Raw genomic sequence first — 15,594 nt, forward strand, 5'->3', positions numbered from 1 at the left:
GATACTATTAAATTCTTTCTCATTCAATTACCTGCACGATAGAAGAAAAAAAATTACAGTTTTAAGTTAGATGAGGAAGAGAGTGTCTTCCAGTTCATATGCAATTGGCACAGAATTCCTTGAAAATTATTGAGTCCAGTGAGTTGGAATTTCAAAGGTTATTTCCAAATCAAGGAGACACTTGCTTTTAAGACCTGGAAATACGTAAATATGCCTGATGTCTCTAAATATACCAAAAGTTTGTAAAAAAATAGAAGTTCTTCAGTGATAACGTGTGTGACTGCTGAATCTTTAAGAAAGCATGAACTTTGAAAGTTTCAGAAATTAAATGCTTTGTAATATTTTTTTTTTGTAGGTGTTTCCTAACATGAGATACTTGAGTGAAAAACCTCCAAACACCTGTGTGGTTTTGATATGCAGATTTGTTTTGTATTCAACATTGTGAGGACTTTGCCCCTGCAATAACTAATGACCCACCCACATTAATCTGTGGTGCACATCTGCACACAAATCACCACCCTGAATATTCAGCTGGGTGACCACGAAGTATTTACTACCAGGGAGTGAAAGGGCAAACTATAGTCAGTCACTCACCTCTGAGAAATATCTGATTGATAACGCAGAAAACTTTTAGGAGGCTGCACAGAGTACAGCAAATCACTTAGTAAACCCAGGGGAAAAAATCAATAGTGAGCAAGCAGCAGATGCTGTTGCTCTTAGACTAAGCTCATTAACATTTACTCGCAGCCACCAAAAAAGGGCACTGCAGCAGCTTCATGTCTGTGAGCTGCAGTATCTATCAAGAGCAGAAGCCACAGATACTTCTCCTCATCACTGCTTGCTACTTATTACGCTTGCTTACTAATAGGAACTCGGTGTTTCTTCTCAGTTTTTGCTTTGTTATGAACTTCCCATACATAGCTGGAACATAGATTGTCACTTTCTTTCTAAATTCTAGAGAAAAAAAGTTAACACAAAATCCTGTCTGTATGTGGCATATTGTCTCACAGTCATAAAGGAACTCAAGTCCCAGGAGCAATGCTATGTTCTAAGCAGAAAATAAAATTGCCTCTTAGGATGGAATCTGAGGACAGCAAAACGGGTTTTTAATGACCTTCCAGCTTTATTTCTGTTTTGTTTGAAATTCTTATATAAGAACAAAGACTATCAAGAGAATATGTCCCAAGGAAAAATGTGGATATTAGAATCTTAAAAAACATGACCACTTATCTAAATGTCTAAGCCTGTGATTACCATTACAAACTTCCGCCTTTTCAACAGTATTGCATAATATCATGGTGATTTTGGGAACTGCAAAACCTTACAGCAATTAGTATATTCCAATTACAAAAGGATGGCTGTTATGTCATTTTTTCCTCTTCAACTCCTCAACTAAATAAATTTAGTACCTTCATGATAACCCAAATAGCACTTGTTTGAAAGTCTAACATAGCAGTTTGGGAAAGTGGGGACAAGAAAAAAAAAAAAAAAAAAAAAAAGTCTCCATCTGAAACTGTAAGAGAATTGCTAACTAATGCACTAAACTGCATTGGAAATAGTTTCCTGAGCTTCACACTAGCAAGCTTATGAAATATTAACACATGTTGTCAGAAGCAGTATCTGCTTCCATTGAATGATAGTGGGTACACACAGAACACAGAGCACCCTTCGTTGCCTAAACAGCTCCTGTCTCTTGTGGAAAGGGAGGCATGGGGGAGCAGAATGGCCCCGTTCCTCCTGTCACTATCCATGATTATGGAGTCTCCCTCAGAGCTCTCAAGTCCAAACACTCCTGATTTCATCTGGGCAGACAACAGAGAAGAAAGCAACCACTGCAGAAGTAGTGAGACACTGGCAGAAAGGTTACACGCAGGAATAATATGAGGGCTAATATCAAGGGGGGAGAGGAAGAAGAAAATTTTGATGTCCATTCATGACACTTCTAAAGATTTCTGAACAAAAAGCAGAACTAGGAGATATTCTGCAAGGAATATAAGGAAGTTTTACTTCATACAAGGTAATAATTTAGCTTTTCTAAATAAAGACTTGCTTAAGTTGTCTGAAGTTGAAAAACTAATGCTAGTGTGTGCTTCTGAAAATAAAAACAACTCAGGCTAAAAGAAATACTCCAGTAAACAATTAGATGCTGGCCAATAAGTACAAATGTGTATTATAACATAACAAAGCAGTATCATGTGTATATGCTTCAGAAAAGATGGGACTCCAAGAACTACTTTACAGTTTTCTTATTAAATCCACATTGTAAATCTACACATATGTCACTGAAAGCATGAAGCACTAAAGTAACCTCATAAGGGAAGTGAAAATGTCACTTATCAAAGCTAGTAAACAGAAAGACATAAGTCGTGTCCCCCCCCCAAAAAAAAAAAATTAAAAAAATCACATAGAAAATCACGGAAAAGACACAAGTGCTGCCCAAGATTTTGGTACCAAATAATTTGCTTGCATTAAATATTTACTTCAAAGCACATTTAACTGATACAAAGCAAGTATGTCAGTAATACTGTATTTGTCAGTATTACTGTCAGTAATGCCATACTAAGTATGGCAACAGTGTAAAGACACACATGTCCCAAACTCTAACAGGTGAGTAATGCCTAACTTCTAAATTTGCAGTCTTTGAGGAACTTGAAGCCAGGCTTCAAGCATTGCAGAAGTAGTCTCTGCTGACATATTTACTTCAATATACTAGCAATAACCTTGGACAAAAAATGGGAACTAAAACCAGGATATGAAAGTTCAGTTTATATTTCAACAGGACAGAACTGGGAAAATTCTGTTCTGTTATGTGGGTTATAGAAAGAGAAAAAACATTCAGTGATACACCGACATAAAACACAATAAAATTTGCTAAACTAACCTCCACTTAGAACTTCCCTCGGCTCTTACCTTCAAATATGTTTGTTTAGCTCCAAGCTATTCTTCTGGACCCATAACATGGATTAAAACAACAAGCAGAAAAAAAATTCCTAAATACACTGGGTTTCTTTTTACCTTTGTAGTGCACTTATAGTGAAAAATACATACAGGAAACAACCCTGACTTAAAAATAAAGAATTCTCAGGTTATTATCAATATTGTTTTGGTGTGGTAAGGAACGCCTATTAAATCACTATGATTCTCAGAGAAAATGTCTATTTTTTTTCAAATGAACAAACAAATAAATATTCTGTGATCCCTCCTTGGGTCTCTAAGAGATACTTACAGCTCCAGAATGAGAATAACATCTGTTTTGTTCTCATAAACATCATGCAGCGTTATGACATTTGGATGTCTAATCTCTTTCAGTATGCCAACTTCTCTCTCGATATCTTCTCGGCTCACTCCACGCCGACTGGATTTTGTTCTCCGTTTCTTTATGAATTTTGCTGCAAACTGCTGGCCAGTGCTTTTCTCCCGGCACTTTTTCACAACAGCAAACTGCCCACTAAAAAAAAAAAAAAATAGAGGGAAAGACTTTAGATGAGCATTTGGTTCAAGGAATTTTACAGTTAAAAATGGCCTCTATTAACTAGTGGGGGGGAACAACAGCTCTGCCTCTGAATTACCAGCTCAACTAAACTGCCTTACTGCTCTTTATGCAGTCTAGAATAATATCTGAAAAAAAAACCAAGAGGAGGCAAAAGAGGTAAGTTAAGCTACCACTCTTACTTCACAAAAACCCACATACATACACACACACACAAACCCACACATTTCAGCATATCTGTAAGTAGAAGATAACACCAGTATAGACCATTGAATTTTTGACTAATCTGTGAATTAAAGATCACTGTGGAAAAACAATCATTTCTGGATCTTCTTTGCTGCTGCACCACACTGTTCGCTCACTGTTGAGCTCACTTGTCCACCAAGACCTCCAGGTCCCTTCCCACAAGGCTGCCCTCTATCCAAGTGGATCCCATTCTGAACTGCACTCCTGGGTTATGTGTTCCCATATGCAAGACCTTACACTTGTTATGTGGTTGTATAATATTGTTATTCTATAAATAATTTGTTATGTTACTGTATCATCTTCCGAGATAGGAAGGGCTTAAAGGTGAGAAAACTACTAAGGTACTGAAGAACAGAATCCTGTGATTGCGTTAAAAAACAGAAGCTTCTTTCTTCAGAACATTATTGTTGATGTATAAGCTTATTGCTGCTAGATGTACACACTGATTTAGATCAGAAATTACCATGAAATGTAACGCTGAGTTAAAGCAAGAATTGGATTTCTAATACTGCTGAGTTTTCTGTTTAGGTTTTCTTAATCTCTGGCTGAGGATTCTCTAGCGATTCTATTCCTGATTTTTGTCGCTGTATGAAGAATTCTTTTTACAAGAGCATGCAGCAATAGGACTAGAGGCAAGGGCATTAAACTGGAAGAGGGCAGATTTAGGTTAGCTATTAGGAAGAAATACCTCACTATGACAGTCATGAGACTGTCACAGGTTGCCTAGAGCAGCTGTGGATGTCTGCTGCCTGGAAGTGTTCAAGGACAGGTTGGATCAGGCTTTGAGCAACCTGGTTTAGTAGGAGATGTCCCTGTCCACAGGACAGGGGACTGGAACTAGATGATCTTTGAGGTTACTTCCAACCTAAACCATTCTATGATAATTCAGAGAATTACAGAATTATACCATTAAGAAAAAATTCTCACGTTATCCTACCCTATTAACTGAAGTGCCTTCGACTTAGAACAGCTGTTAAATCAAAACTAAGCCTGGTAGGCTTGACTGTCCACAGAGGAATGTAATACACAGGCATGCATAAATCCTTCCAGTCCCTGAAAGAGAAGCTAACCTGTATTAGCAGTGAATTAATTACAACTGACAGAGCCATGGAAGATGCATCACCTACAAAAAGGGCATTGTGAATTGAGTTCATAATGACAAAGTGGCAAGCAGAAATAACTCAAAGCTAAATATCTTATGCATGAACTCAATGCACAATACTACTTTATTATTGAAATGAACCTGTGTCAAGTACATTGACAACGTGATCCAGTAATTAAGCAATGCATGACAGATAGAAAATAGATTGTAAATGATCAGCAATAGTGTTATGCAATAAACAAAGATAATAAAATGCTGTAAGGGAAAATAATGCTCATGATTTTTAAACCTAAGAGGGCTGATCAGCTGAGAACACTTTATGCTGCTGGGTCACGTTACAGGTCAGAAGGAAGTAAAAAGCCATTACTCAGTTTCGGGCCACCTGGCTGGCTTTTGGGCTAAAGGCCTCAACTGCCTGATAGAGGAAGAAAAGTATTTCTGCTTATGATTCTCCCATAGGCTTGAACGCTATGTGGCTAACCAGTTTCTTATTGACACTTACCTTATAAGCCTGGCAACATCTAACACTTCATTTAAAACAAAAAAAACAAAACAAGAGAGTCCTACAACACAAACCAAACAAACCTGACAACACAATCCAGTAGACTAAAAATCAAAGTCACTATTAACATCAGCTCTGTAGAGGCTGGGACTGGAAACTCTGAAATACATGGACATACAACACATTTTGATATCCAAGAAGATTTAATTATAGAAATTGACTGGGATTAAGTATTATCTGTGTTTCACTGACAAACTGTGTATCTCTTACTTTTGCAAAAGTTTGAATTTCTTTGATAGAATTGTTCCTTTAACATGTCTTCACTGAAAGGAGTAATGCTTTCTAGAGTTGTTTCTAAATGAAAAATATTTTGGAAGTGTTTTAAAACATGCACGAGCTGTGTCCCTCTTAGCTAAATAAGATGATTTTTCCACAGTATTGTTAACATTTGAATTACACCATTCCACAAAGCCACTTCATGCTTCTGATGCCTTTAAGGCTAATGTTGTTTCATCTTATTTTAGCAATGGGTCAACTTTGACATTACAGCATAAGCCTGACTTACTGAAACAAAGGGGACCAGGTTAAGACAAGCAGATTTCTTCTCTCCTCCTTGTCTGAGCTATGTAGCTTTATTTTTTCAGTCTTTTTTCTCCAACTACAATCACCTGTTTGAAGGATATCCTGAGCTATCAAGATTTCTTGAGTTTTATCAGAAGAACAATACATTTTTAAAACTATGTGACTTTATAGAGTTCCCCCACACATGGCTTATTAGTGTCAGGCACCAGAAATCTTTGACATTATTCCAGATTGCAAGGAAGTCATCAACTAACGGGTATCTACAGTAAGTTCCAGTTATACACCAAATATTGTTTCTGTGTATTCAGCACATAACCCCACAATCAGCTGTTTGTTATTAAATACTGTACATGCAGATCACACTTAAGGTGAAATCAAAAGGGCTATTTCATGCCTGGGATCTCTAAGCCACACTATTTTACAACTCCTTCTGAACTACTGTTTTGAAAACAGAGAGGTGTAAATCAAAGGGGATTTACTATGCTTTAACTCATAGAACAGCAGTGACAAGCTGTTGTAATGAGCTAACATATTTATATCCAGAAATGTTCCCCCACAGATACTACAGTTTCAGATCTAGCATTCATTTATACAGTGTCTTCAAAGCAAAAAAGACCTTCAGATTTTTAAGTTTTCTTACTTTTGCAGGTTTGATTTAGAACAGGTGGGGTAAAAAATGATTGCCATTTTAGAATCTCATAATCATTTTGATTGGCAAAGACCTGTAATATTAAGTTCAACCAGCACATTGCAAAATTCACCTCTAAACAATATTCCTAAGCACCACATCTACACATTTTTTAAATGCCTCCAGGGATGGAGATTCAACCCTGGGCTGCCTGTTCTAATGCATGGACAATCCTTTCAGTGAAGAATTTTTTCCTAATGCACAATCTGAACTTCTCCTAGCACAACCTGCGGCCATTTTCTCTTGTTCTATTGCTTGTAACTCATGAGACCAAACCCCACTTTGCTACAACTTCCTTTCAGGTAGCTGTAGGGAGCAATAAGGTCTACCCTCAGCCAGACTAAATAGCCCAGTTTCCCCAGATGCTCCTCGTAAGACTTGTTCTCTAGATCGTTCACCAGCTTCATTTTCCTCCTTTGGACATGCTCCAGCACCTTAAAGTCCTTTTTGTAGTAATGGGCCCAAACCTGGGCACAGCATGTGGGGTCCCACCTCACCAGTTCTGAGTACAGGGACACAATCACTTCTGTAGTCCTGCAGGCCACACTTCTGCTGACAGAAGACAGGACGCTGTTGGCCTTCTCAGCCATGTCAGCACACTGCTGGAGCATATGCAGCCTGCTGTGGAACAACAACCCCAGGTCCTTTTCCTCTGAACAGGTTTCCAACTATCCTTCCTCAAGCCTGTGAGGACGAACTGATAAGTTTACACCATATTTGTTTAGGCTCTGAAAGTTGGAAATCATTGTACAGCACTTAGAATTTTTGTGCTCCTTCTGTTGCCTTGCAATATTCAATTCTCTAGTGCAGACATCAAGAGAATGCCAAAAGTATTGTTTAGCTGCAGGCCCTCCAAATACTGGAAAGCTTTGAAAAGAAATGGCAAATGACATGAAGATGAGATCACAGGGCATGTATCTGAAGGACAGGTGGATTTATTTTGTAAACAGCTCTAGCAAAACAGTTTTCAACTTAAGTAACAAGTTTACACTTCAAGTGCTGACACAGACACAGGTCTCAGTTGGTAGTGTGGCTGCCTCCTTTGTGTCCTCGGCAGAGAAATGCATTTTCACAGCCCACAGTGAGCCGAAATGGCAGCACTCAAAGTATTTGACCACTGTAACAAGAAGGAACAGCAGCTAATTACTCAGTAGGAGCAAGAGCAGCAGGGACCCGAAGCCTATTGATCACTTTTAACACGTTTCAGCTGCACATGAACACTTGGTATAGGAAAGGGCCCTCTGGACATAGCACGATGTAAGGGACATAAGCACAATTGGGAGACACACAAAACTAGCAGTACTTAACAAAAGAGGTAAAAGAAAAGCTAACCACAATACTGCCATTTAAGCTAAAGAGAGAATACTCCTCAAATACTGTATGAATGACTAAGCAGGACAATAAGCCTGCTGAAATCTGGTGGTGTACCACAGAGATCACTGGTAGGACACGTCATGTACAACAACTACTTATACAGAAAAAAATATCTAATTTAACTTGACCATGAAAATATAAATAGCAGAGTGCTGCAAGTGCAAAGGCAGAGGAGTAACACACATTAGGGCTATCCTGCAGTACATTTCCAACACATACAGTGTTTAAATGAAGCTGCAATTTATACCCATCAGGAAAGTGCAGGCTAATACACTTAACAAATATTTGGAAAAGCAGCAAAGCCAAAAGAGCAAGGACAGCAAAGAAGGGGAAGCAGAGGGGAAAACCAGACAGATTTATAAAACAAAGCAGAGAGAGAAATCAGATTTAAAAAGCAAAGACAAACAAATGTACTGACAGCCAATACTTCCTAACTTCTGTTGGTTTGCATAGGTGTATTTACACACTCGGCAGCTCCATAACTGTCGCCTAAATTCCCTTTCCTAATTTCTGACTTGAGTATCTTTGGATGTCGAATCATCAGGTTTCAGAAGTATCCTGATCCCAGTACAGTGACCTAATGGATGTAATGATAAATTCGTCTGATAATCTTTCAGTATGAATACATAAAATATTTAATTTAACAAAACACCCAAATAATAAAAAGGACTTCTTCCCTTAATTTCAGCAAAAAAATATAATCAAAAGCCCAAACCAAACCAAATTTTCAACAATCTCTATTATTACTCTACAAAACAATTCAAGTTAAGATGACACACTGCATTATCAGATACCATTTTTTGTCTGTATAATTCAACTGAAACCTTTGCTGTGATACCTCCTAAAATATAGTTCAAATAGTGTAACTGTAAACTTATTAATTAAATTAATAGATAAATGCTCTGGCAGTATCTATAATGGATGTCATTACAACATGAAGCAGTCATAATTTGTGATTTTCAGCACTGGAAGAAGCAGCTCAGCTAACTTTTTAAGCATATCTACAGACTGACTAACGCAGCTCTGTATATCTGAAACCAGGTTTCAGGATGGACCAGAAAACGAAGGAAGATTCACAGAGCAGGCAATTTGTCCAATCTGTTCCCTTCTCCAAAATTTTGTAAGATCATGCGTCATACAGCTGTGTCTTGGTTGTTTGAAAAGCAATTTGTCATGCATCACAGCTCATTTATCTCCTGCAGAAATCCTCTTGTACTGCCAGTCTCAGCACATTACGCTGATGAAGCTGAAGGTCTCTGTTGCTGTGACGCTTTCTGCAATTGCGTTAGGCTGCCAGTGGACTTCTCTAGATGTTTACTAAGCTTACACAAAAGGTTTTTTTCAGCAGCTTCATTTTTTTCTTAGAAACCCAAAGGAAGCCACTCTGGCGGGCAGTCTAGCTGCTAGTCCTAAGGGAAGACATAACAGCATGATAAAGACATTTATCTGTGACAGAGCACAAGAAAGACACCACAGTGTTTAAAATCTATTATTATTTCCTATGTGCTTTACGTTGCTCCAAGTATGAAAAACTGTAGAGGAATAATTAGTCCATGGGATGATGAACTAAAAAAGAGAGAAAAAGAGGAAGAGAGATAGAAATACAGAAGATTGTTTCTTTATGTATACATATTTCTCACGTTTATGCACGTGTATCCAGGATTTGAATGGAAGACTATCCCGCTAAGTACCTTCATGATACGAGTTTATCATAGCAATACATTGCTTTTTGGGCCACACGTCTAGAAAGGCAAGTGGTCAAGTGTGTTTGCATTGCCAAGGCTCACTACACAGGCTGTTACCCATGTACAGATTCAATCAAGATCACATCTCTGTGAACACAGCTCCCCAGAACTGTAATTACTATTAAATATGAGCTGATTAATCAGATGGCTCTGGCTGGCTCAGAGAAACAGGGATGAAGAAAGAGAACTAGATTTGCAGTGTTTTTAGTGTATTAAATCCACATGTTGACGGTAAGACCAAGCACAAGAATACACCTTCCCATGGCCCTTCCCCAACACCCTTACCTAGAGGAAAGGGGCTGATCCACCTGGGATTTTGTCATTCTACTCAGAAAACTCCGCCAAGGTTTTTCCAACGTAGTTAATGTGAAATAAGTTAAACTGTTGGAGTGTGCATGCATGCATGCACATACACGTCTGAGAATACATTTGCTGAGCTTTAAATTACATATTAACTAGTATAGTGCATCACACAGAGATGATGTATAGTGGATCCTACAGATCAGAAATCTGACAGTAAACTTCAATCACAGATGAAGAATTGTTCACACTTAGAAACAAGAAGTTCAGAAAAAAATGCAATCTCATGATAATTAGCCTTTATTTTGTTAAGTGGAACAAACAACAAGGTAGAAAAGAAGAATGCAGCTCTTTCCCTCCTGTTAACATGCAATATATGTAAACGCTTTCACATATGTATAGATATGTCTGTATCTCTCTATACATCATGACAAGAGTATTCTAGAATAGGATGCAAAAATAAAATACAAAACGATCTTTTGTTTATTTCTTATACACTATACTGTGAATAGATAGGTATTTGATACATTTTGTCTTTGCAAGCAGCACTTAAGTAATTGACTTTTGAAAAAGGTTTTAACTAGAAACACAGCACCTTGAAAAAGAAATTATGAATGTGAAAAAACACTGAAGCATTTGCTAGTGTAGTCTGCCTGAAGGCTAATGCACAGCATTGCCAAGTAGGGCTGTTATCAGCAGTCAAATCAGAGTGCAGTTGTCTTTTTTATGCGGGGAGAGTGCCCTCACAATTTTTCACTGTAAGTACGGGTTTGTTTCATGTCAGGGCTCTAAAATGAACAAGATTTCAGCAAGCAAACTGTGTTCTGACTGGGAAGCACCAGATCTCATTGCCATAAGGTTCCAAAAGTATCTATTCTGCATGGCTCCTGAGCATTGGCATATGACCTTAGAGTGGGGAGAACAGTAGAAGGAATTGAGAAAAGCAGTTAGAGGTGCTTCATTGTGTGATTCATTGTGAAAGTTACAAAAACACCTGAAAAAAATAGCAGCATAGGTTGTTTGAAATGGGTCATTTGTATTCTCCTTATGTAGTTCACGCTCCAAGATATTTAATTATATGTGACTGAGCAGTTGTTCACTTCACCATTTTAAAGAGATGTTTAGATAAAATACTTCAGTTGTGATTAATTACAAATTGAAGCACAGGAAATAGTAAATGGTATTCAAGAACATTTTAATTACCCAAAATAAAGACAAAGATATTAAATTAGCATGTATAGCAAATTTAATGTAAACAAAAGCATCAGCTTTGAAGACTATCTCCACTGAACACAAATTTGTCTCTATTTAAAGATCCATTAGTCTTGGTTCAAAATACTAAGAAAGAAGCATATGGGAGCTACAGCAAAGAATGAAAAGCTCTGTCCAAATCAAGTATGAGTCTTTTGTATATACAGTACTTCAACAAATATTTATTACCTAAACTGAACTACCACACAAAGCCTGTAATTGTGAGACACAGTCAAGGCTTACCAAGGCATTTCATCACTGTTTAAAAATATTGAATAACAAAGTTTACCTGGGACTTAAAATAGAAGTTAACATCTGTAAACTGAAATGAGAAGAAAACAAATGTGTACAAGACATTTCAGTAAGTCTTTCAAAAGCTGTCTGCTCAGAATAAAATGCTTTGCAAGATCCATCTTAAAGCCTCTGCACAGTACTTAAGCTTGAGCTCTGAAGATGTCTTACATTCAGCTTCCCACTTTTATTAATTTTTCATCCTTTTAATGTAAAGGGAAATTTCCTATGACTCAATTTCCCTCAACTTAGGCAACTGTAAAATGAATTTAAGTTCATTTTTCCCAAGCTGTCTTCAAATGTCTTACAGCATGAAATACAACCTGTATAATTTTCTTTTCATAGCCAACAAAAGAGGCATTTATACAATTCAGATGCAAAACAAGTGAAAAAAGCCCACACATGAAACCATTCCTCTATGATCGATGCATGACACAGAGCAACCTGGTACAAAATGTTACGTAATGTGTAAGACTTAATAATTACTGACTGATGCTTTAAGAAGATCTAAGATTTCATGCATAATTTTTCAAACTATTTCTCTGGGTAATTTTTATCTTTTCATCACCTGTACAATATAATAATTCTGGGAAGCACTTGAAGATTCCTGGAAATAGCTCCCACCTATTAGATGTAATACTGCGTTTGCTTTCCATTGAGGACCTTTGAATAAAATGTTTTATTGCTTTAAATGTAAAGTTGCAACCATCTCATGAGTTCACTCCTCCTCCTGACTGGAAATAACAGCAGGAACAAGAAAACTGTCAGGTCCAAGAGTTAGGAGTTTGTAACAGAGCACTTCCTAGTACTCAGCCTCCTTTCCTTTCTTCTCCTCCCATCACAAGATGATTGCCTGGCTGCAATACATCCCGTAAGCGTGGCTTGCTTGCCACAGGTGATAAAACTCTGCAATATGTGCCACTCATCTTGCTATACTGCTAACAGTCTTTCTTGTATTGCTCACAGTCTTTCTTGATCAGTATTGCAATACAAATAAAACACAGCTTATTTGCCTTTCGCCATATTCAAAACAGTAATTTTTTGAATAAGCTGCATGGTTTCGTAGGCTGTGGTGTTTATTACCTTCAGCCCTCTTTGTCCTATTTGCTGTGCTCCTGTAAAACAATTGAAAGGTTTCCTTCTCATTGTTTTCTCAAGTCTCAGGCCACTGTATATATTTTTCTTGCTAAGACCTCTTAATTCCAGATTTTTATGATCTCTACCCTTGCATCCAGCTTCAGCACTCAAGTCCACTTTCCTGTATCTTGCTAGATCTTGACATTTAAGCTCTGGTTTCCAAAGCTTGAAAAAATTACAAATTCCTCCTTATATCTTTTAATTCTGCTCTCTTATTTATTTCCCTGTGTTCACACACTCAACAGTGGGATATCTGGATTCTCAGGTCTCTTCCTGAGGCACAATTAAATAAATTAATCAGCACTCCCCACAAAGCTTCTCCTAAGAAGGAGAACCTAAGGTTGGTTGCCTTCCAACTCACCTATCTTACCTTCACAATAAAATGGCAAAGTACACCAAAGAAACATATTTGGGGAAAAAATAGAAACCCAAACAACCATGACAATTAAGCTTGATTTCTAGAGTAAACAGAGTGGTGCATTCCAAATATGGCATTCACACTTTCCCAGCATCTTCATCACTCAGTAGAGCTTTATTTATTATGTAGACAGAAACAACTAGAGAGAACCTATAAAGTTCTCTACTATGGATCTATGAAAATGGTGGACTCATAGCATATTCCATAGAGTTACATTATTTACTATAATCTAAATAAAGAAATAAACGGTAAACTCTAAATTAAAAATGTAAAGCTTATACATACCTCATATAAAAAAAATACAAATCTACTACTTTCAAGGTAATTTACTCTTTTATTTAGATAACTGATTAACACTTTCAACAAGTGTTTTAAGGAATAAATAAAAAATAAAAACATGTGCATGGAGTCTAAATTTACAGCTAAGTGGCAGATGGCATATCATGTGGTTACCCATCAATTAGCAATATTGGCAAAAGGATTAATCTACAAATCCTGCTGAATAACCAGAACTTGTACAGAAAGCATCTGCCTGCTACCCCCACCCCACCTCGTATTCTCTCCTTGCAATCTCTTATGCGCAAAATAAAAAATTTTCTCCTTAGACAATGGTATTTCCACAGGAAATTCTTGGATATTTACCTATTCATTTACTTTTGGGCCCAAGCCAGGCCATTTTCCAGTATCGCACCATTTAAATTACAAGCCATCTGAAGTTTCTGTATTTGCCAAGATGTTCTACTTCCAGGAATTCTGTAATTTATGAAGTTTCACATCTCTTTTCTAATTCTAACCCACTATTCTTCCAAAGATGCAAGCATAATTTCTACTGGTTTGCTGTAGGTTTTTTACCTCCTTTCTCTCTTGTGCTCAATTATTCTAAGTATCGATATCAACAGTCCCACCATAGCTGAACTAAATGGAATAATTATCTGAAAACACAACAAATTATTTTTGTTCTCTTACTACATATAGCTCCAAAGTTACTCCAAAGTCGGAAAGGTCTTGGACATTTGCACATCCCCCAGAGTGCATGGCACAGATTCAATAGCTGGAGGGAGAGGAACAAGTACACAGCCACAAGCATTTTAATCTAAAAAGAAAAAAGCAAATCAACACTTCTACTCAAATCCCTGCAGCTCTCTAACATAACACATAACTCTCCAATCAATCTCTTTCTTTTCAGTGAAAACAGAGCCTGTGACCTAGCAACTAAACCTATGAATCTTTATGTTGAAAAATGCTTAAGATTGCTCCTCTTAAGTCACTCTGGTACTAGTTTTGTTTAACATGGAAGTATTTCATTTTAGGACTCTGTGCTACAAAACCAATCCCAGTGTACTTGTGAAAGTAATGGATGAAAACCACCAGTGCCAAAAACAGCCACTTTGCTCCCTGCATGAAAAACACAGTGTTCTCTTCCTTTTATAGCATTTTAAAGTGCTGTTGTGTAGCACTAGAAAGACAGCACATTAGGAGCACGCCTGCTGAATAATTACACGGGTTCAGGTTAAGCATTCATTTTATTCACATGAGTGCTCTTTGTGGAACAAGAATGAGGTTTCTGGTTAGACTTCCAGATGGAATTTTATAAGAGAGGAAAACATGAAGTCTTTGGAGGCCTGACTTTTTCAGAATGTAAAATGAGAAATAATGTAAGATCATTGAAAATTAAAAAGCTTGTACCAAATTAATACAAGAAACAGGTGCATTATCTTTTTTTCATGTATTGTCCCTCTTTTAACTGTCTGAAATAACATAACACCATCACCATCCTTTGGAATTCCATCAATTCATGTTCCAGATTCTTAGTGGTTTTTACTTCCTCTCAAAAAATTATCTAATTTTCCTTGCAATTTTTTTCAACATGATTTTGCTTAGAAGCAGTTATTTTGCCCCACCATGAAAAATCCAGCAATATGCATTTAGTTAAGAAAAGAGTACTTATAGCTTCATTTTTCTGTGACATTTTTTAGTGCTGCTACACAAAGAATACTATAAGCATTCTTTTCTATACTCACAAGCAGCTGAATTTATCTTCTTTTGAAGCAAAGAAACAGACGGTGATTTCTAGAGATGCCATCATGTTCTATCATGTTCTAGCTTTATGCTTCAAGTAAACCAGCTCACTGTTAAAAATGCATGCTTTTCCAAATGCTGTAAATCTCTATTTTACTCAGTGTAAGTAAAAAAAATTACTTTGTCTTGAGACAGATTAGGTAGAGATCCAAATTTAAGGTCATTTGAACAAAAGGATCTCTGGAGACAGCGATGCTAGTAAGAGATAAGTGAAGCCCTATGTAAATATGCTTTCAGCTATTCTTCTGCAGCTATGGTTGAGGGTTCTTCTGCGGCTAGATTTCCAGATACTGTCATGCAACTTTATTCCCTCCAGTGAAACCCTGGTAAGGTCAGGATGACACTTTGTACCCCAATGGCCATGAAGACTTGAGGCAGTGATAGACTAA

General features: G+C 37.2%; 1 protein-coding gene across 5 annotated transcripts in view; it reads right to left on the minus strand.

Annotated features, from left to right (window-relative positions):
- The window catches only part of DAPK1 (death associated protein kinase 1), an 85,026-nt gene that overhangs the window by 44,094 nt on the left and 25,338 nt on the right, over window positions 1-15,594 (minus strand). For all 5 annotated transcript variants that reach the window (XM_030467642.1, XM_030467643.1, XM_030467644.1 and 2 more), the window contains exon 2: window positions 3,227-3,448. In XM_030467642.1, coding sequence (XP_030323502.1) covers window positions 3,227-3,448 — 222 coding nt within the window. The remainder of the gene's footprint in view (window positions 1-3,226; window positions 3,449-15,594) is intronic.

This window comes from Calypte anna, chromosome Z, assembly GCF_003957555.1.
Source record: "Calypte anna isolate BGI_N300 chromosome Z, bCalAnn1_v1.p, whole genome shotgun sequence".
Taxonomy (NCBI): Eukaryota; Metazoa; Chordata; class Aves; order Apodiformes; family Trochilidae; genus Calypte; species Calypte anna.